Here is a 27,493-nt window from a genome sequence, read left to right as displayed (position 1 = left end):
CCTGCATAACAGTTTTCAAACATATACAAACATGCATAATGTGCATCTCAAAGATCCAATCAATGATCAATATCCAATGCACATCAAATAATCTACAAGACATCCATCAATGTATAAATAATGTATGGGGTAGTTCAAATATAAAACAATGTAAGACAAGGATGTTGTAACATCCAAAGTTTGTAAGTACATCTAACATTGAAATGATATCAACTGAAAATATTCTAATATCCAAATGTTTGTCTAACAAGTAATAACAAAATGAAACCTAATAATGTACATAACTATCATCAGAATGATTTTCATCATCCTGCTCCTCTATTGATGGCTGGACTGGTGTGGGTTGGACTGATGAGGGTTGGACTGAAGTGGGCTGCTGAGTGGCAGCAGGTGATGAGGAGGCTCGTGGCTGGGTCAGAGGGAGATTTTGTACTTCCTGTGAGGTTTCAGGCAAGACTCTCATGATCAGGGCCTTGAAGTTCGTAAACTCTGTTCTGAGATCAGTGATCTCCTGGTCACGTTGATGGAGTTCCTGCCTCAGGCGAACAACCTCCTCAGGAGTAGTGGTGGAAGAAGAAGGCTGGTGCTTCAGAGTACCTCCTCTGGATGCCGTATAGTTTGCAGCAAGCTGTCCCGCACCATATACTCGTCCCTTTTTCTTCCCACCAACGATGTCGATCCAGCACTGTGTCCTACGGATGTCATCATCTGCATTACTGGCATCATCCGGTGTAGGAGCTGACTCATGTTCAGATCTAACCTGTGAAAGTCTCGTAGAAAAGTCTTCCTGTTGAAACATTAAAAGCAATGTCAGATAACGATAGTATAACAGAAATAAAAAATTAGTAATTATTTGCTTACATGAGTCTTCCGAGATCTTTCATCAACAAATTCATTAGTTCCCTTCCGAACATGAGTCTGTGCAAAGACCTCATCAACATGGACCGCCCGTCCTAGAGCCTGTGCCTGTAACATAATTAAGAATTACAAGCGTACATATGAAATACAATATACATAACTTGTGTATGAAGGAAAAAGTTATGTAATGAGATTATACCATACGAATGGCATGCTCATGAATGGTGATCGACCCACCAGTATGCAGGGTGCCACCCCTTTCAGACGCTCTGTTCCGCTGGGCTTTAGCACACTTATTGCGGAACTCTACTGTATTCCAATGGGCCAGTAAAGAGTTCCAAATGTGCTCACCCAGCCAGTTAGGGCGCTGTGCTGCATTCCGGGCATCCCTAAACATCTCTGACAGCCGATGAGATGCTTTCATGTGGAAATTTCTGTGTATCTGAGTTTCATGTTCAGGTTTCCACTGCACCTTCATCTGTAACATTAAAGAGAACAAACATTGATTAGGCAACATACTAAAATAAGAGCGACAATTAGTTTAGTGGATTGTTGACCTGAAAACGCTCCCAGAATGCCTTTCTGTCGTCGTCAGGTATTGCTCCCCAAGTAGGCCATGGACTTAAAAACTGTTGCTTTATTGAACGTGTGATGGCCTGGGAAGCAACCCTAGATGGAATAAACCTGCATAACAAAACTCATTTCAATTACAATATGGTTTAAACATGAAATGATATCAACAGATTATAAACTTACCCTTTACCATAGGGCTCAATCCATGGTCGATCATGGAGGGGCGGATCAAGATCTTCAGCATCACCACTTGAATCTGGATGACTAAGTGGTGTGACAGTCTCAGAAGGAGGTACAGAAGATGAGGAAGGTATAGAAGTAGGGTCAGAGAGAGGAGTGGGGGTAATAACAATAGGGGGAGGAGTGGGGGTTGTAGAAGGGTGTGCTGCAGGAGGAGGAGAAGGGTCTACTGCAGTGGTAGTAGAAGGGTGTACTGCAGGAGGAGGAGTAGGGGCTACTGCAGGAGGAGGAGTAGGGGCTACTGCAGGTGTAGGAGTCTGTATACTAGGGGTAGGAGAAGGCCCCACAGATGATGTAGTACCGGGAGCAGGGGTAGGTAGTCTAGCAGGCACCCTAAGTACATACTTTGGTGCCTGCCGTTGCCTCTTTGTAGGCCTTGCTACCCCTTTTCCTTTATCAGGACGCTCTGAACCTTGTCCTGTCATTACTGCACTCAAATGGTTACAAATAAAGCGAAAAAAATATAAACAAATAAAGGATGAATTGTTTTCAAAGTCAATGTATACGTAATTGCAAACAAGTTAAAGATGGTATTTTAGATAATGGTAATGAAATGATAGTCCAATTTGCTACAATAGATGTTCAACATTCAATCATCGTCATCATCATCATCATCTTCATCTTCATCTTCAGCATCGTCTTCTTCTTCTTGTTCTTCTTCTTCATCGTCATCATCACCATCATCTTCTTCTTCTTGTTCTTCTTCTTCATCTTCTTCTTCTTCTTCTTCTTCTTCCTCTTGTTCTTCATCACCTTGTATTGTTGCTTCTAATTCATCTCCATCACCATCAGGGTCGACCAATGCGGTTATACGTTCAACTTCGATAATTTCTTGTGATTGTGACATTTGGTCAAGTTGGTAGGCTACATCTTCCTCAACTTCATTTGAGTCTATGCGACCTCTAGGCTTCGTTTGTATTGCTACGGCCCAACCACGCTTGTCAATATTGCGAAATGGTGGATATGGCACATAATAAACCTGTCTGACATTAGATGGTAGAATGAAAGGATCAAAAGGCCCATATCTTAATCTCTGGTTCAGTTCGACAATATTAAAGCGTGGATCGACTCTAGTACCAGCTCTAGAAGGATCAAACCATTCACAATAAAACAGTACCACTCTGTTTGGAGAAGTAGTGCTGTTGTACTCTAACTCATATATTTTATGAATGATGCCGTAGAAATCATCATAAGACCCCTCTGTTAGGCCCTTGACATACACACCACAATTTGATGTTTTCTTTCCTTTAGACCATTCATGTGTATGGAATTTGTAACCATTGATGAAGTAAGTGTGCCATTCTTTGACACATCTCATTGGCCAATTGGAGAGATGTCTTAACTCTTGAACCGTGGGAGTTAATGCCTGATTAAAAACCTACAAAGGTACTAACAAAATTAGTACCTACAACAGTCAAATTAACCTTGCTCTAAACGAAGGACAAAACTACGGACCTGATTTCTAAACCAATGGGAAACTCAGAGTGTATTCTAGCAGAAGTATTTCCTTCTGTGACTTGCTCAACCACAACAAATGAGCTGGTAGAAATGAAATTAATTAGTGTATAACAATTAAACCTTTTGATAGATTAGAGATGGATGATGACATACTCAAGGTACGGCTTGACTTCACTGCAATTGATCAAGACATGGACATGAGCGGAGTTGAATTCAGCATCAGTTAACCAATGAGTGAATTCTTTCCCTGCGTGACGGCCTGATTGTCGGAAAACTGATAATGCACCTTCACGTGGTTGAACTTGCCATTGCATTTCATTTCTGACATGAGTGGGAGACAACATGAAGTTCTTGAAATAATGTGAACAAAAATAAGTTGTCTCTCTGTGCAAGTAAGCTGCACCAATTGAGCCTTCCACTCTAGCTTTATTTTTAACTGACCGTTTGGATTCTCCCATAAACCTTTCAAAGGGATACATCCACCTGTACTGCACGGGTCCCCCAAGCCAAGCTTCATATGCAAGATGAATTGGAATGTGCTCCATTGAATCAAAGAATGCAGGAGGGAATATTCTTTCCAATTTGCAGAGAATAATCGGGATATTTTCATCCATCTTTTTAAGGGAATCTTCCTTTAGTGTCGTGCAACACAAATCTTTAAAGAAGTTACTGATTTCTATCAGTGGATGTAACACGTGTGTTGGCAAACAACTGAACGCAAGAGGGATGAAAGTCTCCATGAATACATGACAATCATGACTCTTCAACCCTTGAATAGTACCGTTCTGAACATTGGCACATCTGGACAAGTTAGAAGCATATCCATCTGGCATTCTAAGCTCCTTGATCCATGCACACACTATTCTTGTCTCGTCTTTTGACATGGTGTAATTTGCTTTTGGTTTAAATAATCGGCCGTTACCTTGTGCCTTCAACTCTAAGTCTTTTCGTCCACAATACAAAGGTAAATCTTTTCTTGCTTTCTCATTATCTTTTGTCTTACCTTTAACATCCATGACTGTGTTGAAGACATTGTCAAAGAAATTTTTTTCTGTGTGCATCACATCGATGTTGTGTCTTAGCAAGTTGTCCTTCCAATACGGAAGTTCCCAGAATATGCTTCTTTTAGTCCAATTATGCCATTCCCCAAACCCTTCTAGCCTATTCTGACCAGATTCAGTGACTTTTGGATAGTCTTTCACTCTTCTCCACACGTGTGATCCAGTCAACTTTGGCGGGGGCATATCCGTTTCAACTTTTCCTTTTCGAAATGCCTTTTTGTTTCTTCTAAAGGGGTGGTCAATGGGCAAGAACCGTCGATGGCAGTCAAACCAACTACTTTTCCGGCCATGACTCAATTGGAATGACTTTGTATGTTCCATGCAATGTGGACAAGCTAATCGACCATGTGTGCTCCAACCAGATAACATGCCGTACGCTGGGAAGTCGTTAATAGTCCACATCAAGGCTGCCCTCATAAGGAAATTTTGCCTCCTTGAAACGTCATACGTCCAAACACCATTCCATAACTTCTTCAAATCATCAATCAAAGGCTCCAAGTAAACATCAATCAATGATTTGGGATTAGATGGACCTGGTATTATACACGATAAAAACATGTAAGGCTTTGTCATGCACATCTCAGGTGGTAGATTGTATGGTGTAACTATCACGGGCCAACATGAATACGGTGATGCAGACGCCTGAATGTACGGGGTAAACCCATCAGAGCATAGACCAAGTCTGACGTTACGCGGTTCACTAGCAAAGGATGGATGTTTACGATTGAAGTGCTTCCAAGCTTCACCATCAGAAGGATGACGCAAAAGTCCCGGAGTTTTGTTACCATCATGCCATGTCATGTGTTCTGCTGTTTGCATTGAAGTAAACAATCTTTGTAATCTTGGAATTATAGGTAAGTAGAACATGGACTTTAATGGAATTGGTTTTTTTTGCCTCCGTCCAGCATGCATTGTCTGATATCGAGGTGAGCCACAAAACTTGCATTCACCAACAGCATCATTTTTGCCACTGTCATTGTCATAGAATAACATACATCCATTAACACAACAATCAATCTTCTTCACATCCAATCCCAACTTTGAAACACATTTTTTGGCTTGGTAATAATTCTTCGGCATCAAATTGTTTGGTGGTGTCAAATCTAACATCAGTTTTGTATAGAAGTCCACTGCTTGAATGGGAACGTTCCAATTAGATTTGCCAGCCATGAGTCTAATGCACACTGACAATTTTGACTCAGATGAACCTTCAAATACAGGTAGATTTGCCTCTGTCAGTAAATTGTAAAACCTCTGCGTCGTTTCATTGGGAGGCTCTTCATCATGACTATCGTCTGCTTCTGCAGCATGGTGACGAAGAGCATGGTCGACCATCTCTTGCATGTAGGCAAATTGATCTATCTCACATGTATGTACAACAGTATTCGAACCTGATGCAAGCCGTTTTTCAGCTGCAGTGGAGGTCGAAGGAATTTCTTCACCATGAAATGTCCAGACCGTGTAATTAGGCATGAACCCTTTTTGGTAAAGGTGAACTTTGACGACTTCATCTTTCAGAATGCTTGTACATTCGCACTTGATGCATGGACATCGAATCCCTCCATCAAGGGCATAATATTGATATCGTCGTGCCGTCTCCACGAACTCTTCAACTCCCATGACAAAAGATTCTTTCAAACCTCTCCTTCCACTATAACAACGGTCGTACATCCATCCACGATGGTTGGGAAAATGGGCCATGTTCTGTGACAAGCCAAACAAATAAAAACTTAGCCAAAACAGCAACACTCCATGTGACATAAGTAATAAACCTATTGCTACTCAAGTCGAACATGGAAGGCAATTTCAACACTATGGTCATAGGCATTCAATAAGGGCATGCAAAGAGAAGTCCTCGGTATTGAAATGCCTTAGACATACTAAGGGGGGCTCTGTATTAAAGTTGGAGGAGACAACTTATTAAAACAAAAGTTCTCTTCTCTAGAGTACTTCCTAATAATTTCTAGTTTCTAAGTGTTTAGTGTATTTTTACCCTTCTCATTGATTTGAGAATGTGTGTAGTACCATAGGTACTTAAATGACTACTCCACTTAATGAAGTTATAGGCTAAGAAATGAAATACAAGGTAAATGAACATACCATATACACATCAACATAATTTAGACAATCAAATATCTATAAAAGCATGGATATATACAACAATTTAACCATGGATGTCTTTATGCAGTTTGCAAATTCAAACAATTCTAGTGCACTTTATGAAGTTCTTTTGAAGAAGAAAAAGTTGTAGTGGGTGTCTATTTCGTGCAGCAGGGATGTTGTGCTATTTGGCAGTTTATAAAGGTTGTAATTGTTGTATTAAACTTGTTACAGCATTGAAAATGAAGCCACATTGAAAATCCAGCCACATTATATACAAATTACAGAAACAAGACCCTTGAAAAGCTTATATGTTATATACAAATTATAAAAATCTGCACTTATCTGTTATGCAGAGGATTAGGACCAGTGTAGATTAGATAATGGTGCATGAAAAGCTTAAAATTGAAGTCAGAATTCTAAAGACTTTCTAAAGACCACTTTTTGATCTAGTTTGGTACTAATTATTGTGTGAAATAGTGGTCTTCTAAAGACTTTCATATTCTCTCCTAGCTCATATTCTAAAGCTAGATCTACTCAATTAGGACTTTCATAATCTTTGTTGGTGCTTTCCAGCTTTGATTCCACTTAGTTTTCAAATCTGATGCAGTTTTGGTCTAATTTTCTTGAATCTTGGCAACTGCTACTGTCATACGAATGTACTGGCTATTTCTATGCATTCTGAACAATTGAGCAAGTGTATTTTACCATTTGAAATTAGTGTGCACTGTTCATTTGGTGCATTTTGAACCTATATGCAAAATCACCTTTTAAACCATCATTTTTGCCTATATTTGGAAGTGTAGTAGTGAAATTCTGTTGTAGTGTATTCCTTGGCTGTTTAAGTGTTTGCACACATCCAATTTGATGATATAAACTTGATTGACAAATCATTTGAACCTCACAATCACTGTTGCTCATTTTAGCCACTGCTGTTAATTTTTCCAGCCACTTTGTAAGGTGCAGAGTTCATTTTTATTGTTGTTTGCCATTGTTTTTCTTTGGTGTTTTAGCCCATTTTAATTCTCCTAGCTCAGATGTTCAAGCTAGATCTTGTTGTTTAGGATTTTTCCTACATGTTTATTGATCTAGCTATCTTTGATTCTGCTGTTTTGGTCATTTATAGTGCTGTTTTAGCACTTTTTGCTGCATAAATAGCAACTACAATAGTCATTTTGAGAAGTTGTGTACCTTTCTGTTTTTTAACCAATTATGCAAGTGTATTTGGTCATTACAAACTACTGTGCACTGTTCAAATGGTCCTTCACACTAATGTAAGAAACAACCAAAGACTAACTGGCTAGGAAGGACAAGGTTCTTAACCTTGTCCATATTATGACTTTTATCCTATTCTGCTAACTAGTTTTAGGTTCTAGGTAGTCATGTTTTCAGTTTTAGGTACTTTTGGTAGTGTCATTTTTGTACTAGGTAGGTTTAACTGTTCTAAACTTTTTAGAACAGTGTCTGTGTAGTTTGGTAGCCTACTTTAGTATTTTGTGTTTCTTGGTCAAACATTAAGACTTACTTTAAATGTGGTTGGATGTTGGACATAAAGGGAGAGAGTGAGATCAAGTTTGGACCATAAACATGAACCAAAGGCACGGATTATAGGTCTGTTATGTAGTTTTTTACCATACAAATCAGAATTTAAATCAAATACAAGTCCACAATTCAAAATATTCCAATAAGGTTATTTACAATGCTAAAATCAACACATACCCAACAAAGTTTACAATAAATGCACATTCAGGCACCAAAAACAGGACTTTGAAAACTTCAATAAAATATGATTGAGTACATACTTGTTTCAGATGCTTAACTCCTCCTAATTTGCAACACCTCCAAATTTGACACCAACTTTATTCAATTGAACAGTGGGTGTTCCTCCAAAAAACCTATATTTGCAACATATAATAATCTTTATATACCAACTTATAATAATGTTATATATTATAAACAAACAATAGCTTAAAATGAGTAATGCACGACAAAAAGTTCAAAATTACCACTCTACTTCCATTTTAACTCAAAAAGTAATGGTTTAAACACCAAATCTGGCTATAAGCTAAAATATCTGGTGTTGAAACTAGACCAAATTGATCAAAGTACTACTTCAAGATTCAATCGGGTAGAACAAATATTAATAAAATTACTATAATAATTTAATAACATAACATATAAAGTAATATTTAAAAATGTCATACTGTAATTTTGATAATAAAAGTTTTATGGATTGTTGGTAAGTTTGGAAGGTAATTTCTAATGCAGAAAAGAGAGGGAAAAGCACGTAAGGTCTCTTGCAGCATATGAAAATGTGAATACACCTGAATAACATTAGATGACATAACACTGAATGATTAAGACATGAACATGGTTATCTGTCTTGGTTGATGGTAGAATGGTCATTTCAGCAGAGGCTCTGCCAGTGCCATTGGTGGCCCAAAGCCGTCATCGGGTAGCCCCAAATCAAATCATCAAACTGGCCATTATGAATACAGCTAACTTTGTTTTTATTTGTCTTTTCTTCAACTCTTAAATATTAGACCAATGGACAATTGAACATGATCACCACCTGTTTGTAAATTTTCCCATCCCAGAATTTCGAAAAAAATAATACAAGGAAGAAAGAAAGTACTCACCCTCTATTCAATTCCCCAACTGAAATTCTAAATCACCATTTGAGATGGCATCATTTGCAGGCACCACCCAGAAGTGCACAGCTTGTGAAAAGAAAGTGTATTGGGTGGAACAGCTTAGTGCTGACAACAAGGTGTACCATAAATCGTGTTTCAGATGCCACCACTGCAAGGGCACCCTCAAGGTGAGACCAAACACAGGATCATGCTTTTATCTTTTTTTTTCTCTGAATTTGATCAAAGCTTCATTTGAGCTTTCACTCTTAGATTGGTCGAATGATTCTTTTTTTTTTTTCTTCTGGTGGATTGATGATGATTTTTATGATTTAATGCTTGGAAAGTGTATATTTTCTTCTTTTATGAGGACACATAGCTAAAGAGTATATGCTCGAAAAATCTGTTCTGTTTCCAGTAATAATCATACAATGTGACTTGAATGAGATATAGGAAAAAGGAGCATTGTAATCATAGAATTGAGGGTTGGAAATAGACCAGAATTGATGATATCTATTGTAACTTAGAGAGAATGGTCCAGTGTGAATAACAGATTGAGATATATTATTTGTTTTTCAATCTGAATAAGGAGAATGTGGCCCTGAGTAGGGAAGAGGCCAAGGTGAATCCATGTGGCGAATCCATATGGCAAAGTGTAGAATAAAAGGATATTCCTGTTGACACTAAGTTCAGATGAATTAGTTCCTATTTCTACTTCATATCTTTCAAAGAGTGCTCAACACTCTTCAGATGAATTACTATTACTGTGTGAGGTTGCATTTTTCCATTATCTGATAAACTTTTTGTACCTTTCATGAATAGTTCTGATCGTATCTGGTATGCATTTAATTGTAAAGAACCTAATCTTAGATCCTTTATGTATCTTTATTTTATTCTACTAACAGTAATTTAAGAATTCATATTTCGATTCTGAAAGCATACCATTTATCTAACAGCTATCTTCTTCTCGATGTTTGAGATTTGGATGCACGTTACTTATTTCTTCAAATCAAGTACTTCTTTTAGTTCTAACAATATACACTATTTTCAAGTTATTCTGTTCTCTTTTCATCTGACTTTATAATTCATGCTTGAAGGTATTCCAAGAATTGCTAGAGTTGAAAGATCTGCTGATCAGGTTTTTACACATTCTTAATACACACAAAAAAAATCTTTCTATCTTTAGGATTACAGAAAAATGCAATTGCTACTAGTAAAAAAAAGTAATTCCCTCTGTATTGTCTCTGGGAAATCCACAGGTCCAAAACAACAAGGTTTCAAGATTGTTTTCTGGAACTCAGGAAAAGTGTGTTGTTTGCAAGAAAACGGTGTACCCAATTGAAAAGGTATATATAATGTTGTTAGTGATCTTGAGATCTTCCCATTGATAAATATTTCTCTAAAACAATTGTAAGTAGTAGAAATGAACAGTTAAGAATCTATGCACTTAAATTTTATAAGATTAATATCATAACAGGCTTTAAATTAAATTAGCAGTAGATACGTTCTCAGTGCTTATTTTAAAACCAAATTCACTTTGCAAAAATCATTAGCTTAATCTTATAAAACGTGGAAGTACCACTAGAAACATAAATTAATTTTCCAATATTTAATATCATAGCAGTATTTGTTTAAAAAGGGGAAAAGAAATGAATTGAAAGAGCCAGAAATAACAGCGAATAACGCATCTCACACTCTGGCATATAAAAATAATCGACCATCATCATCATATAAAAACATAAATGCTATAATTTTAAAACATCTAAATAATAAAATGGAAATTTTGCAATTGAAATACTAAAAATAGGAGACACTAGATTCAAATAAAACATATAATACTAGAGAAGATAAAATAAAAAAAATTGAAGATATTTGTTTATAATTGGATGAAAGTCAAATGCACACATTCATAGGTCTGGACACTTGGTATCCCAAGATATACCCCAGAAAAAGAGTGACCATAAAAGCATAATGAAAAACTTAACTACCTTAAACAAAATCAGATGATGTCTATTTTTACTTATAGCAGAGTTGTTTCTTCAGGTGGCTGTTGATGGGAAATTGTATCACGAATCAGTATATTACCATAAACCCAGTAGAGAGATAAGGCCAGAAGCATCACAAAATGGACAAAAAGTAGTATATGTAGTGAGAAAAATAATTGAACACCCCTAGCATAGCTACCAATATGTCTGTACATACACTACATCTACATCGATCCTTGTTTGATTTTAGATCAATAATTGGTGAAGTAAGACATTATAAAAGCAACTGTCTAGAAATTTTGGTAGTAAGACCAATAAATAAGGTCTCTGGTTGATTCTGGGCCATAATTTTTTACTGCCTTTACATGTTATTTATATAGAGGTGCTAGGTTAGATAATTAGGTTGTAGAATCACATGCAGAATGGCGATAAAGTAGGAAAGGAGGTTTGGCGTCCGGGATATATAGAAAAGGTGTTTGATTTTACATATTGATAACAGAAACCGATGTTCAATATTTGGTAAAGGAAAGGGAAGAAAAGGTTTGGGAGAAATGCATTAGAGATTTGGATGTTCAGCATTATATACGAAGTGCCTGCTTTGTTTAAGTTGGTATTTGAGGTGGTACCACATATAATAATGAGAGATGAGTAAAGGTAATATAAAAAACTAGCAACGAGAAATCATGTGAAATGAGCTGAGATATTATAGACATTGATAAAGGTTATGCTTGCCTGTGTTCTTGAAACAAGAAACAGAGAGAAAAGGTAATCCATAATGTAACGAAAAATCATGCTATTATCCAACATTAAAAGAGGAACTTCTAAATGCAGTTAACTACAGCGGTGGAAGATAGCAAACCTGATAAAAAGCTCCACAGCACCCTCTGCAATGGCAGACCCAGCCCAACTACACCACCAGTTAAAGCAACGTCCACAACACGTCACCACCGCAATGCCCTCCTCACGCTATCCACGAAGCACCACCCCTGTTGCCACAACCACAATCCAATATAGAATGACTTGCAAGGAATTGCAAGAATTTGGAAGCACGAAAACAAATAGAAATCAATTAAGGAGGAAGCCCCAAACCTAAAATTCAAATGAACAGAACACTAACCTTGCGGCAATCCTAGCGGGAACACCCTCCCTACTCCACGGCAGCCGCAATAAATGCCCAATCACCGGCCACCAACACCCTTCCCGGAGAATCCCTCAAAAACACCTCCAAACCTACCGAATGAAGGATGACACCTCAGTCACCAACCCTCCTACTCCACGGCAGTCGCCTCAGTCAACGACAACCACTGTCACGCCGCCTCACTAACACGACCGAATGAAGGATGAGCTCGACGGACAACCGTGACGACAGAGACAATGCGCCTGAGGAGATGATTCGCAGGGAGAGGGAAATAGGCTTTCGTCGACGAGCTCGAAATGGGAGAGGGAAATCAGAAGTTTTGATTTTAATTCACCCTCAAACATACCGACGGCCTAGGACCCTCGGTTTTTAAAATCACCAGTTCATTACCGAGGGCCTAAGGACCTTCGGTAAAAAGCCGCCTGTATTTTGCGATATTTTTGTATTCAATACCGAGGGATCATAGACCTTCGGTAATACTATAACTGACCGTCGGTAAATTACTTTTACCGAAGGCCGTGAGGCCGTCTGTAAATACCCTTCGGTAATCAAACAATTTCTTGTAGTGTAAGAGCTAAAAAGTAAGAATGTGCAAAGAAAAAGAAAAGAAAAGAAAAAGAAGTAAAGCTCAATGCAAAGGCAAAAGAAAGTTGGGAATGAATAAGATGATTGTGTTGTTATGATTCTCTTAACTCAAGGATTTTGTGATCCAGAAAAACCAATTTTCTTGTTAGCCCAGCCACATTATAAGCCATAGAAAAGTCCTTGTGATGATGCATGCTTGTGAATGTTTTTGATTGTGGTAAAATGAAAGGCAAAGTTAATTCATGTAACATTGTGATAGTAGAGTGAATGAGTGATCATCTCTTATACACTTGAGTGTGAGTGAAACACTTGACTTAGTGAGGAAATATCACATGAACACATGAACATCCATGCTTAATTGATTGATCATTCATGAAAATAGCATTTGTTGGAATTCAAATGACTTTGTGAACACTAAAGCATGTGCACATCTTGATTGAACTCTTGGTCATAAGTTTGAGTGAAGTTTTTGCTTATCTTGAAAAGAAGATTTTTGAACGAAGTGAATCATCATATGAATTGGTTTAAAGATGGAGTTACATATTATTTGCTTGAGGACAAGCAAAGTTTTAAGTTTGGGGTTGTGATAACAGTTGAAAAACTGTTATTTTCATGATTAAAATTGACACTAAAAGCAACCTTTACACTTAGAAACTAGCTTGAAATCATGCTTTTCTTTATATTTTTGGAAATAAGAGAGCTGGACAGGTTTATGCTTGATTTCAGTGTTTTTGTGCAGGTTTTAAGGTGAATTTGGTGAAAGAAGTGAAGAAGGAGAGAGATGAAATCAGAAAAGACAATAAAAAGTGCAAAAGGAGAAGCCGAAGTCACCGCTCAGCGGCAGTTTACCGCTGAGCGGCACTCAGGAGCTTGCGGGAGGTCCGCTGAGGGGCAAAATGGCCGCTGAGGGGAGAAAACAAGTCACGCATTCACCGCTGAGCGGTATTTTACCGCTGAGCGGCACTCTGGAAGTCACGTAAGGTCCGCTGAGGGGCAAAATGGCCGCTGAGGGGAGAAAACAAGTCACGCACTCACCGCTGAGCGGTAGTTTACCGCTGAGCTGCACTTTAATGGGCTTGGACTTGACTTTTTGTAATTTACGAATGATACATAAGCTTTAGGGTTTCCTAGGGTTAGGTATCTTTGGCTGGAACGAAGCAAACACTCTCTCTTCCACCCCTTTGATGGAGGATCTTGGATGCTGAGGCTTCCTCTTCACCTTTTTAGGGTTTATTCTTTCATTCTTTCATTGTAATTCACTTAGGTTCACCATGAATATGGTGAACTAAACTTTGTATGTTTGTTGGGGAATCAATGTAGTCTTGTGAAACTCTCATATATGGAATCTGTTTTTACATCTTTTAATTAAGACTTATGCTTTCTTTCATCATTAGTTAGGGTTTTTCCTCTTTGTTTAATGCTTGCATGGTTTAACTCATTCGATGCATGATTATTGGTTTTGTCGATACGGGCACGTACGGGGAAGTCTAGATCCGGGGAATTTCTCCCAATTTTATATTGGTTGTCGTTAAGCTCCTGCACTTATGAACTGATCATTAGGAATGCTAGGAATTGTATGAACTCGTGATTAGGGAGAAGCCTTCTGGAAAGGTACATTAGAGAGTGGCATTAACAATGATGATTTGATTGTTGAATTCCTAAAATATATGAGAGTGGATAAGATGAAATTGAACCCCAACAACATATCCATACATAAATTTCATTGAAAGTGTTTATCTTTTGCTTTTTGCCATTGATCACAATTCATGCATACATGTTTATTTTCTGTCTTGCATTTTAAACCCCAATAAATTCGTTTGTAAGTCTTAGTTAATTAAGAAATCACATAACTAAACTAGGCCGTGAGTCCTTTGGGAAGAACGATACTTGGTCTTACCAAGTTTTATTACTTGAACGATTTGGTCATACTTGCCGATTGAAAACAAGTTTGTGACATCATAATTTGGTGTTCATAAATTTGTCCATCAACCAGGTAGCGCTTGTTTAACGTCACGAGCCTGACCCAAAATCCACCAACACCCATCAGTAGGTGTTTAAAATCTCACCACCACCCATCAGTAGGTGTTAAAAACATACCAACACCCATCAGTAGGTGTTACACACTTAGCATCCTTCAATAGATGCTATATCTAACTAGCGTCCTTCAGTAGATGCTATGTTCAGCAATATAATGTTCAACAGATTAAAAATTTACAAACCAAAGTAAAATTAAAAAGTTCTTAAAATCAACTGGGTTGCCTCCCAGCAAGCGCTCTTTTAACGTCATTAGCTTGACCCAGTAAGCTCAAGTTCCTGTTTTATAGTTGATGTTGTCATCCCACCAACTCCTCAGCTGTTTCCTGTCAACTGTTTTGGTCCTTCTAGAATGTGGAGACTCTATCTCTATCATCTCCTTCTCTTTAAAGCCCTTTACAACCCACAACTTGTTCTTGATTCTTACCGGTGTGCCAAGTTGGGGTCTTCTTTTCTCCCAGTCACCAGGAATTTCTCCTCCTCTTCCAATATTTTCTTCCTTGTATACCTGAAACAACAAACAATGATTACCTGCAACCTTGAGATTTTCATCTTTACGGCTAGTCATGTGTGCATCTTGAAATGCAGCTTTATAACTAGCTTCTTCCTCCTGTGCTTGCGTCTCATCCTTGAAGACGTCTACAACCACTCTCTCCTCTCTGTCCTGGAGCACTACTATACCTTCATTTACATCAATGATAGCTCTGGCCGTTTTCATAAACGGTCTTCCAAGTATGATAGGTATCTTCTCTGTCTCCATCTTCATCACCACAAAGTCTGCCAAGAACTGAAGTTTGCCAACACAAACTATAATGTCCTCTGCAATCCCACATGGCTCCTTTGAAGATCTATCGGCCATTACTAGATTAACCTTTACAGGTTTCACTTTAACATTGGCGATTTGCTCCAGTAAAGAGTAAGGTATCAAGTTAACACTTGTGTTAGCAAAATGATGAAGATGAAGTTTTGATGATGTCCAAATCAAGTCAAGAACAACCAAGACTCATGAAGAATGATCTTTGAAGACTTGTAACCTTTTGTAATAATTGTATGAACATAGGAAAATTAGTAGTTTTAGGTATGCATTCAAAAGTGATGTAAAAATAAACCAAAAGCAAAAACTGTGCAGTGCTAATCGATTAACAAGAGGTGTTAATCGATTAGCGTTAATCGATTAACATAGGGTGTTAATCGATTGTTCCAGAGAGCCATGGAGAAGCCCAGCAGTGCAGTGCTAATCGATTAACAGAGGGTGTTAATCGATTAGCGTTAATCGATTAACAAGGGCTGTTAATCGATTAACATAGGTGAACGTTTGAAAAACTAGCCGTTTTTAGAGCCGTTGAAGTATCCGTTGGGTTGTTAATCGATTAACCACTGTAGCTAATCGATTAACACTGTCAGAAAGGCTGAAAACGAAAAATGGAAGAGTCTTTAGATGAGTCTATAAATAGACTCTCATTTTCCTCTCAACAACAACTCTTCCCTTGTGCTCAAATACTCTGAAACTCTTGAGAATTGTGTGCTCTTGCTCAGCTAAGGAAACTTTGTCTGTAGAGCTGGTAAAGTGCTGCTACGGTGACAGAGGAAATAGCCGGTTCATCCTTAGTGCGTCTGAGGAGGTGTTCGGAAGAGGAAGTTCATCCTTCGTGAAGTATTCGAAGGAAGTGTTTCATCCTTTGTGAAGATTCAAAGGAGGTGTTGTTTCATCTCTTGTGGCTTCAAGAGAGGTGTCTTCTAAACTTTTACAAATTGTATCTGTGTGATTGTAGTTTGTAATAGTTTTGTGATTAGTGAAGTGTTTATCTTGTTTTTGAGATAAGCGACTGGACGTAGGATTGGTAAGATCCGAACCAGGATAAAATCAACTGTGCAAATTTCTCTCAACCTTACTCTATTTTATTATCTTTATTATTTGCTAAGTAAGTTTAATTGAGTAGAAATTTTTAAGGCACACGATTTTAGTAAGAACCAATTCACCCCCCTCTTGGTTTGTTATCCCACGCTAACCATTCCGCTGCAGCCGCTCTGACAACTTGGTAAGACCAAGTATCGTTCTTCCCAAAGGACTCATGGCCTAGTTTAGTTGTGTGGTTTATTGATTAGCTAAGACTTAAAGACGAAATATTTGGATTTTATATGCAAAAGACGAAAATTAAATATGTATGCATGAAGTTTTGATCAATGGCAAAAGCAAAAGATAAACACTTTCAATGAAATATATGTATGAATATGTTGTTGGGGGTCAATTTCATCTTATCCACTCTCATATATTTTAGGAATTCAACATTCAAATCATCATTGTTAATGCCACTCTCTAAAGTACCTTTCAAGAAGGCTTCTCTCTAATCACGAGTTCATACAATTCCTAGCATTCCTAATGATTAGTTCATAAGTGCAGGAGCTTAACGACAACCAATATGATATTGGGAGAAATTCCCCGGATCTAGACTTCCCCATACGCGCCCGTATCGACAAAACAATTAATCATGCATCGAATGAGTTAAACAATGCAAGCATTACGCAAAGAGGAAAAACCCTAACTAATGATGAAAGAAAGCATAGATCTTAAATAAAAGATGTAAAAACAAATTCCATATATGAGAGCTTCAAAAGATTACATTGATTCCCCAACAAACATACAGAGTTTAGTTCACCATATTCATGGTGAACCTAGATGAACAATAATGAAAGAATGAAAGAGATAGAAAAACCCGAGAAAGAGAAGAGGAGAGCTGTCACCATCTCCCAATCTACCCCAAGGGGTGGAAGAGAGAGTGTTTGCTTCGTTTCTGCCAAAGATACCTAACCCTAGGAAACCCTAAAGCTTAAATACCATTCGTAAATTACAAAAACTTAGGTCCAAGCCCATTAAAGTGCCGCTCGGCGGTAAATTACCGCTCAGCGGTAAGTGCGAGTCTTGTTTTCTCCCCTCAGCGGCCATTTTGCCCCTCAGCGGATCTCCCGTGAATGCCTGAGTGCCGCTCAGCGGTAAACTGCTGCTGAGCGGTGACTTCAGCTTCTCCTTTTGCACTTTTTGATGTCTTTTCTGATTTCATCTCTCCCTTCTTCACTTCTTTCACCAAATTCACCTTAAAACCTGCACAAAAACACTGAAATCAAGCATAAACCTGTCCAGCTCTCTTATTTCCAAAAATATAAAGAAAAGCATGATTTCAAGCTAGTTTCTAAGTGTAAAGGTTGCTTTTAGTGTCAATTTTAATCATAAAATAACAGTTTTTCAACTGTTATCACAACCCCAAACTTAAAACTTTGCTTGTCCTCAAGCAAATAAGATGTAACTCAATCTTCAACCAATTCATATGATGGTTCACTCATTCAAAAATCCTCTTTTCAAGATAAGTAACAACTTCACTCAAACTTATGACCAAGAGTTTAATCAAGATGTGCACATGCTTTAGTGTTCACAAAGTCATTTAAATTCCAACAAATGCTATTTTCATGAATGATCAATCAATTAAGCATGGATGTTCATGTGTTCATGTAATATTTCCTCACTAAGTCAAGTGTTTCACTCACACTCAAGTGTATAAGAGATGATCACTCATTCACTCTACTATCACAATGTCACATGAATCAACTTTGCCTTTCATTTTACCACAATCAAAAACATTCACAAGCATGCATCATCACAAGGACTTTTCTATGGCTTATAATGTGGCTGGGCTAACAAGAAAATTGGTTTTTCTAGATCACAAAACCTTGAGTTAAGAGAATCATACAACACAATCATCTTATTCTTCCCAACTTTCTTTTGCCTTTGCATTGAGCTTTGCTTCTTTTTCTTTTCTTTTCTTTTTCTTTGCATATTCTTACTTTTTAACTCTTAGCTCAATGCTTTTCATGTTTTCCCAACAACCCCAAACTTAAACATTTAACAATACCACACAAGATCTTCTACTTAACTCAAGGTAAAGATTTTCAATCAAGGGTTTCAGTGTATGTTCAAGGCTAAGGGTTCAAAAGGATTGAACACAAAGTGTTCTCTTTTAGTGGGCTAATTTTACAAATTTGGCCAATAAAAAGGTTTCCAACAAACGGCCTTGATCATATGATGCAAAACAAGCAATTGATTCAATCATAGAAAACCTGGGCAAAATCATTCATGCTTTCAAAGTAATAGCATTCAACAATAACAACTCTGGAGCTCAAAATCTCACATATAAGCTCATTCACATTTGACATACACATCCTGCTTAATTTCACAATCACAATCATGATATCATGCATTTGTTCACAAAGCTTGTGAATCACCTGTATAAGCATTTTAATGTGCACATCATCTCAACATCAATTAATCATAAGCATCATTCAGCATTACTTATCACACAATCACAGTTAATAGCAAACCATCACAAGAAACCAGGTTTCAAATAGAGTACATCAAACCCTAATCTAAAAACAAAAACAAATAAGTTCAGAAAACTTAAACCACAAAAGCATAATCATATGATAGCATTTATCAGTAAATGCTATCTCAGCTCCTCATCAGTCTGAGCTGTCCTCTGTATCTTCCTCTTCCTCTCATCTTCATCATCTTCAAATGCATCATCATCATCAGCTTCATCTTCTTCCATCTCTCTAGCTGAAGCTTCAGCTGCTCCAGCTCCTCCTCCATGCACTGGCTCCTCTGGCCAAGCTACCACATTATGGAATTCATCCATAGTCCACCTGTGGGCTGGAGGTGTATCATACATCCCCACAATCATCTCAGCAGTGGCCACCTGCCCTCTGTGAATGGACTGCAACTGAGCCCTATAAGAGACATATACATGTCCCTCATCTGGAATGGTTCTGCTTCATGTGTATCAGCAGATGTCTGGCTCTGTGCTGGCCCTCTCTCTCTACGAGCCCGGCGTGGTGGAACTGGCTGAGCTGCATCCTCACCTCCACAGTACTGTCTGTAGTAGGCCTCATCAATAGCTTTTCTTGGCCTCTCAAAAGGTGGAGCAGAAGTGTCCACCCCAGCTATCTTGCAAAGGTGCGTGATCAAAGAAGGATGTCCTAGTGGTGCTTTGTTGTTTGAAGTATTGGCGCACACACTAATCTCATCAGCTATCACCTGCCCAATATTAACATTCAAGTTTCTGATAGCACAGTAGATGAAGAATGCCCTGCTGAGAGTAATATCTGACACATGTGAACATGGCTGAATGTTGGCATGAGAAAACGCCATCCAATACTTTGCAAGAGGAGTCAAATCTGTCCTCCTAATGTTAACCACTGAGCCAGATCGATTCCTTTGGAAGTGTCCTCCAGGTATACACAGTACTCTCTTCACATCCTCATAATCAGCACCTTATTCCATGCAAAGAGCAAACTGGCACTGCTCACCAGCCCATACAATGTCCAGAAAGTTATTAATAGAATCAGGATCATACCTGATAGCATGGCCTCTAACATAGCCCAAATAATTCTCAGTTGGATAATCACCAATCTTCTTTGCATTGGTGTAGAATTCCTTAACCACAGCTATGTTAGCAGGTGCAGGATAAGTGGCTAGCTTTCCCCAGTCATTCCCTAAAACTTGCTCTCCAAATTGAGGAGCAAGGTTAGGTATCATTCCAACCTTTCTCTCCATCAGAAGTCTCCTGTCCTGAACCACTTTAAAGTACTTCTCATGTTTCCTAGAGAGGAACCTGCTAGAGTTGGGTTGCTCTGGTTCCTTTTCCTTTCTCTTGGTTGCTATGGTTTTCAATCTTTTTCCTGAAGAGGATGCCATTCCTACATTCAAAACACAAATACAAAACCACAGAACATGATGTTAATCATTAGTAAAACACAGAACACAACTCCTTTCGAAGCTAAACCACCGCTAAGGGCCAGAATTCCCCCTCAGCGCCACCAGTACCACATTCCATAACACAAAAAACCAGAAAAACCAAATCTGGCAGAGTGCCGCTCAGCGGCAGTTTACCACTCAGCGGTAACTCTGCAGATTTTTGAAAAACCTGTTTTAAAGCTTTCCTAACTCCACCCAAATGCAATTTTCAGTTTTCCAGTTCATAATCATGCAGTTTAATCGGTTCAAACATCAAATATATCATCAAATCATGCAAAGAAATCAAAACCCCTAAATCTTCATGCTTTGACAATAATATTCAAAATCAAAAACCCTAGAATGAACAAAATGCATTTTACTTACTTGGGTGGAGATACTAGATGCAATGAGAATGCTTCCAAGCTAGAATGCTCTCTTCCAACCCCAAACTTTGATGGCACACTAGTGAAAAAGTGAGTGGAAGAGAAATTTTCTTAAGAGGGAAGAGTGAAAAGATGTGGAAAATTTGGAGAAGGTATGTGGGAGTGTTTGTGCAGAGAAAAGTCTGAAAGTGTGAAAGAATACGCAACTTAGGGTTTAAAAATACCCTAATGGGCTCGGGTCCCGCTAAGGGGAACTAAAACCCAATCTGCGAGAGTACCGCTCAGCGGTAAAGTACCGCTCAGCGGCACTTTCGTGATGTGTTCTTCTCCTTCTTTTCTTAACCTACGTGCCTCCTAGACATGCCCCTCACTGGCTCCCTGCAATTCAATGTTCAAAATGCTTATGCAAACCCTAACTAAAACAAATCAAAAAATATTCAATCAACTGGGTTGCCTCCCAGGTAGCGCTTGTTTAACGTCACGAGCCTGACCCAAAATCCACCAACACCCTTCAGTAGGTGCAAAATTTTCTTACCAACACCCATCAGTAGGTGTTACAGCCATTGTATCCTTCAGTAGATACTTAACCACCTAGCATCCTTCAGTAGATGCTATATCCAACAAAATAAATACAAAAATAATGTTCACAAATTAAAAATTACAAAACCAAATCAAAAGTTTTTAAATTCACTGGGTTGCCTCCCAGCAAGCGCTCTTTTAATGTCATTAGCTTGACCCAATAAAGTTCAAGTTCCATCTTCTTTATAGTTGATGTTGTCATTCCACCAACTCCTCAGCTGTTTCCTTTGAATTGTTTTGGTTCTTCTAGAATATGGAGACTCTATCTCTATCATCTCCTTCTCTTTAAAGCCCTTCACAGCCCACAACTTGTTCTTAATTCTAACAGGTGTGCCAAGTTGGAGTCTTCTTTTCTTCCAGTCTCTAGGAATTTCTTCTCCTCTTCCAATCTCTTCTTCCTGGGGTACCTGAAACAACAAACAATGGTTACCTGAAACCTCAAGATTTTCATCTTTACGGCTAGTCATGGGTGCATCTCGAAATGCAGCTTTATAACTAGCTTCTTCCTCCTTTGCTTGCGTCTCATCTTTGAAGACATCTACCACCACTCTCTCCTCTCTGTCCTGGAGCACCACTATACCTTCATTTACATCTATGATAGCCCTGGCCGTTTTCATAAACGGTCTTCCAAGTATGATAGGTATCTTCTCGGTCTCCATCTTCATCACCACAAAGTCTGCCAAGAACTGAAGTTTGCCAACACAAACTATAATGTCCTCTACAATCCCACATGGCTCCTTTGAAGATCCATCGGCCATTACTATTTTAACCTTTGCAGGTTTTACTTTAACATTGCCGATTTGCTCCAGTAAAGAATAAGGTATCAAGTTAACACTTGAACCTAAATCAAGAAGAGCTTTCTTTACCTTTTTCTTCCCTATAGTACAAGGAATAGAAAAATTTCCTGGATCTGATGCTTTAGGAGGGAATGACTCTTTCTTAACAATTATACACTCTTTTGCCTCATCATCTCTACGTCTCTTCTTTGTAGAGATTTCTTCATCAGATTTTGTGTAAACTGCAATTTTCTGTAGAATCTGTTCCCAAGGTGCTTCATTATCCACCATTCTGAATAATTCTGTGAAGTCCATTTGTTTCTCTTGATTTATTGGAAAAGGAAAAGTATTTTTGCTCTCTATTTCTCTTCTTTCCTCTGTTTCTCCTTCTTCTAACTCAATTATCTCTTCATTCACACTCTTTACCACTTTTCACTCTTCTCTGGGGTTAACCTCAGTATTAGCCCCAAAATTTCTATTTGGCCTTTCTTCCAATTGCTTGGTAATGTGACCCATTTGAATCTCCAAATTCTTTATAGCAGCTTCAGTGCTCTTTTGAGAAGATTCAGTTTTTTGTATGAATTGCTGAAGAGTTTCTTCCAACCTTGTTGATCTTTCATTAAGCATAGATAACTATTGCCAAAAGGTTGGTTGCTGCTGCTTATTATATTGATTTGCTTGCCCAGTTTGTCCTTGACCAATGCTTGGATGTGGTTTCCACCCTTGATTGTAATTCCCTTGACGGTATGGAAATTGATTAGCCATGAAATTAACATCCTCCACGGCTTCCACTGGAAAAGCACATTGACCATTGATATGATCACCTCCACATAATTCGCATAACTGGGTTTGTACCTGTGCAGCAATTTTCAACTCTTTAGGTAATTGTGCAAGAGTTTTAGTCAGAGTCTCCAACTGTTGAGTTAGAATTTTATTTTGAGCTAGCAAGGCATCATGTGTCTGTAATTGGAGAACCCCTTTTTGTTGCATAGGAGCTCCTCTCTCACTGCGCAGCTCATTATCACTAGTAGCCATGTTTTCTATAATTTCTGTGGCTTCCTTTGGAGTTTTCCATTTAATATTGCCTCCTGCTGAGGCATCAAGCATCATCTTGGTTTGTGAACCAAGCCCTCCAAGGAAAGTTAAGACTACTTCCTGTTCTTCAAAACCATGCGTGGGTGTTTTTCTTAGCAGACTTTTGTATCTATCCCATGCATGCCCCAGTGATTCTTCCATGCCCTGCTTAAATGAAGATATCTCTTGCTTGCCTTTTGTCACCTTTGATTGTGGAAAGTACTTGTTCAAAAACTTTGTTACCACTGCTTCCCACTCTGTGAAACTTCCTTCTGGAAAAGAATTCAACCAAAGCTTAGCATTGCCTCCCAATGAGAAAGGAAACAAACTAAGTTTGATCGCTTCGTCTGTCACCCCATTGATTTTGACTGTGTTGCAAATTTCATTAAATGTAGTAAGGTGCTCATATGGGCTTTCATGAGATAACCCATTAAATTGATTGCTCTTTACCAGTTGGATCAGTGCTGGTTTGACCTCCATGTTAGCTGCATTGACTCTAGGTCTAGCTATGCTGTTAAAGTGCTGAGGTCCAGCTATATTGGTGTAATCAGCAAGAGTTCTTCTGATATTATTGTTCTCCATATTTTCTGTGCTATTGTCAGAACCTTGTGGTGATGTTTGCAACAGAGTTTCCGGAGGAGGGAAAAGTTCTCTAGATGTTCTGATTCTTCTCCTCCGTCTACTGTCTTCTAATCCTTCAAGCAGAGGTTCTGTCATTTTCTTGCTCCTAGTTCGAATTGCCTCCTGCATACAGAAGAACACAAAACCCTAGAAAAGATTTGGTTAGCACAAAAAGATATAAGATTCAGAAAATAAAAAAAACAGAAAATAGAAAAACAGAAAACAGAAAAAATAAAATAAAATCAAATCAAATAAAATACAAACAGAAAAACAGAAAACAGAAAAATAAAATAAAATAAAATAAATTCGAAATTTAAATTAAAAATAAAAAAATAAGTCAAAGATAATCAATAATCACACAAATTAACCAGTTAAACCACGAGTCCCCGGCAACGGCGCCAAAAACTTGATGGACAAATTTATGAACACCAAAATATGATGTCACAAACTTGTTTTTCAATCGGCAAGTATGACCGAATCGTTCAAGTAATAAACTTGGTAAGACCAAGTATCGTTCTTCCCAAAGGACTCATGGCCTAGTTTAGTTGTGTGGTTTATTGATTAGCTAAGACTTAAAGACGAAATATTTGGATTTTATATGCAAAAGACGAAAATTAAATATGTATGCATGAAGTTTTGATCAATGGAAAAAGCAAAAGATAAACACTTTCAATGAAATATATGTATGAATATGTTGTTGGGGGTCAATTTCATCTTATCCACTCTCATATATTTTAGGAATTCAACATTCAAATCATCATTGTTAATGTCACTCTCTAAAGTACCTTTCAAGAAGGCTTCTCTCTAATCACGAGTTCATACAATTACTAGCATTCCTAATGATTAGTTCATAAGTGCACGAGCTTAACGACAACCAATATGATATTGGGAGAAATTCCCCGGATCTAGACTTCCCCATACGCGCCTGATGAGTCAATATTTTATTCACTTCACTTAGTTTATTGTACCGAATTTAATCGGGGAATTGTGCTTAATTGTCCGGTATTTTCCCGTTTTTGATAATTGTGCTTAATTTGACCAAAAAATCTTATTTTAATTAATTTGAATTATTTGAGCTAATTATTTGCATTATTAATTATAGGGAAATTGTTGGATAATATTTGGGACATTTAGAGGCTAAATCTGAGGAGGTGTGGATTTAAATTATGGGAGTGCACCTGGAGATGGGCTTGGTTGGAGAAGCTAAGAAGTGGTGCTTGAAGAAAAAGAGGCTCACGGCCTGCACCCAACAGGAGCACGAGCGTCCAGCAGATGGCACGCACGTCCTGATTTGGCTTCTCGCGGAGGACGAGCGTCCGCACACATCCAGGACGAGCGTCCACAAAGATGAAGCGCACGTCCGCACACATCCAGCACGAGCGTCCAGCAGATGGCACGCACGGCCTGGTTTGGGAGACAACGCACGTCCAGCAGAGCAGCACTCCAGCACACATCCAGCACGTCCAGACACATCCAGGACGAGCGTCCGCACACATTCAGGACGAGCGTCCGCACACATCCAGGACGAGCGTCCAGCAGATTGCACGCACGGCCTGGTTTGGGAGACAACGCACGTCCAGCAACTCAGAGAGAACGCACGTCCAGCACGAGCGTCCAACAATGTAGGGGGTGCACTGTCCAGTGAGGCCCACCACGGCCCAAGGCCTGAGAAGCAGTTTTGGGGGTGCATCCAGCACTGATCCAGAAACGTGAGCATCCATGGCAGCTTTCTTAGGTGGTGCGTGAAGAAAAATGAAAGCACAGCAGCGTCCATGCTTCCACGCACACGGTCCAGAATTGAAGAGAACTCATCATCCATCAGCAGCATCCACAGCCTGGTGACAGCAAGCATAAAATGGGGGTGCATCCAGTAGCTGACGTGTCCAAAGTGAATAGGGCATGCTATATTAAATGAAAAAAATGAGAGGGCTGCAGCGTCAGCCGCCACCCTTTTCTTTTCTGCATTTTCACCTTTGAACATTGGGGGGGGGGGGACATACTTTTAGCTATGGAGGGTTACGGCTAGAGGATTCTTGAAGCTGACCCAGCCGCCACCCACGTTTTGACACATGCCCTTTTTATTTCTTTGGTTCATGCACTTTTGAGGGGAAGAACGTTCACGGCTACCATCTTCACTTGGTTTTCTTTGTTTGGCTTTTCAACATTTTTTTGTAATAGAAGCTGCTGCCACCTAAGTGAAATTCATTTTCTTTTGGTTTGGGGTTTCTTTTCCATTTCCAGTGATCAATATGATGTGATGTTAGTATAATTTCTTGTTTTCTGTAATGAACTTCAGTGTAATTTCCAGTCTCAATTCAAATTATGTTTCTGAGCTTCCAGGTTTGTTTACTGTTTTATTTCTGTCGCAGTTTAAATTCCGCCAGTCTCATGCTTTCTGCGATTTTAAATTTCTGCTGATATGATGTTTTACGCTGTTGTTTGAACATTTCATTTTCTCTGATGCACTTTAAATTTTCGTTTTTATTATTCTGCTGCAAATTTCTCCTTCTGTTTTACTGTTTTGAAATCTGAATTTACATTTTCTGCAAGCTGTTTGTTTTTCTGAACCAAAGTTTTCGGAACGTTTACCATTCAGTCATGTTTTCCAGTTTCATTTGCATTGCACTGTGTTGATTTTCATTTTTACCATTTGGTGATTTTACTGTTTGCACGTTTTTTTTTTACTGTTTCGGTTTTCACTGTTTTAATTTATTTTTACTGCAATTTATTTCTTTTGTCCACAACAACAAACTCAAAACCCCCCACTACGTGTTGATCTGAGACTGAACCCAAATTGGTCCTTGAGAGACGACCTAGGAGTCACTTCCTAGTCTATACTGCATTCTTTTATGCACAACTTTTGTTGGGAGGTGCGACCCTCTCATCAAAATGGCGCCGTTGCCGGGGACCAACGGTTCAGTCTTAGGTCTTTTGTTGTGTTAGTGTCTTTTGTTGTGTTAGTGTCTTTTGTTGTGTTAGTGTTGTGTTGTGTGATGTGTTTTAGGATGTTTAGTTAGTCTTGTTTGGGTTTACTTCTTTTATCGATTTTTGTGTTTTTAGATTTTTATCATTTTTTTTGTATTTTGTGCATTTAGTTGTTGTTTCTGGAAGTTTCAAATTATGTAAATAATGGTTTTCCCCCATGTTATGTTTCTATATGTTTGGTTTAATCTTTGTTTGAAGTGGAAGTCCAGGTCTGAGACAGGTTTTGCACTACAATAGAGGAGATGACAGATTCTCAAGACTGGATATATGATCTGATCCAGAGTCTTCCCAAATTCCATGGGTTGGCACATGAAGATCCATACAGGCACCTCAAGGAGTTTTGTTTGGTGTGTTTGTCGATGAGGCCTCCTGGTGTTTCAAAGGAGACAGTGTTGATGAAGGTGTTTCCAATGTCCCTTCAAGGTGCAGCAAGAGACTGGTTCCTATACCAGTATCCTTTTGATAGTTGGCAGGAAACACAACAGAGATTCCTCAACAAGTTCTTTCCAGCAGCAAAGGTAAGCAGCATTAGGAGGGAGATCACTACCATTGAGCAATTTCAAGAAGAAAGCCTGCCAGATTATTGGGAGAGGTTTAACAGGCTCTGCACAGCCTGTCCAAACCACCAAAT

At 38.6% G+C, this 27,493-nt stretch overlaps 1 protein-coding gene across 1 annotated transcript; it reads right to left on the bottom strand.

Moving 5' to 3' along the window:
* Nucleotides 1-94: 94 nt before the first annotated feature.
* On the bottom strand, nucleotides 95-25,598 carry LOC148193675 (uncharacterized). Its single transcript, XM_088099484.1, has 6 exons — nucleotides 25,513-25,598; nucleotides 3,127-3,210; nucleotides 1,416-1,542; nucleotides 1,058-1,336; nucleotides 862-966; nucleotides 95-787 (listed from the first exon to the last, which is right to left on the bottom strand). Exons 1-6 carry the CDS (start codon nucleotides 25,596-25,598, stop codon nucleotides 269-271), a joined length of 1,200 nt encoding a protein of 399 aa, XP_087955610.1. The 3' UTR covers nucleotides 95-268.
* Between the last annotated feature and the right edge of the window lie 1,895 nt (nucleotides 25,599-27,493).

Source organism: Vigna umbellata, chromosome 9 (genome assembly GCF_029865625.1).
Source record: "Vigna umbellata cultivar VRB3 chromosome 9, Vumbellata_1.0, whole genome shotgun sequence".
NCBI lineage: Eukaryota > Viridiplantae > Streptophyta > Magnoliopsida > Fabales > Fabaceae > Vigna > Vigna umbellata.
The sequence above is the reverse complement of the archived record's forward strand: the minus strand, read 5'-3'. Positions and strand labels throughout refer to the sequence as shown.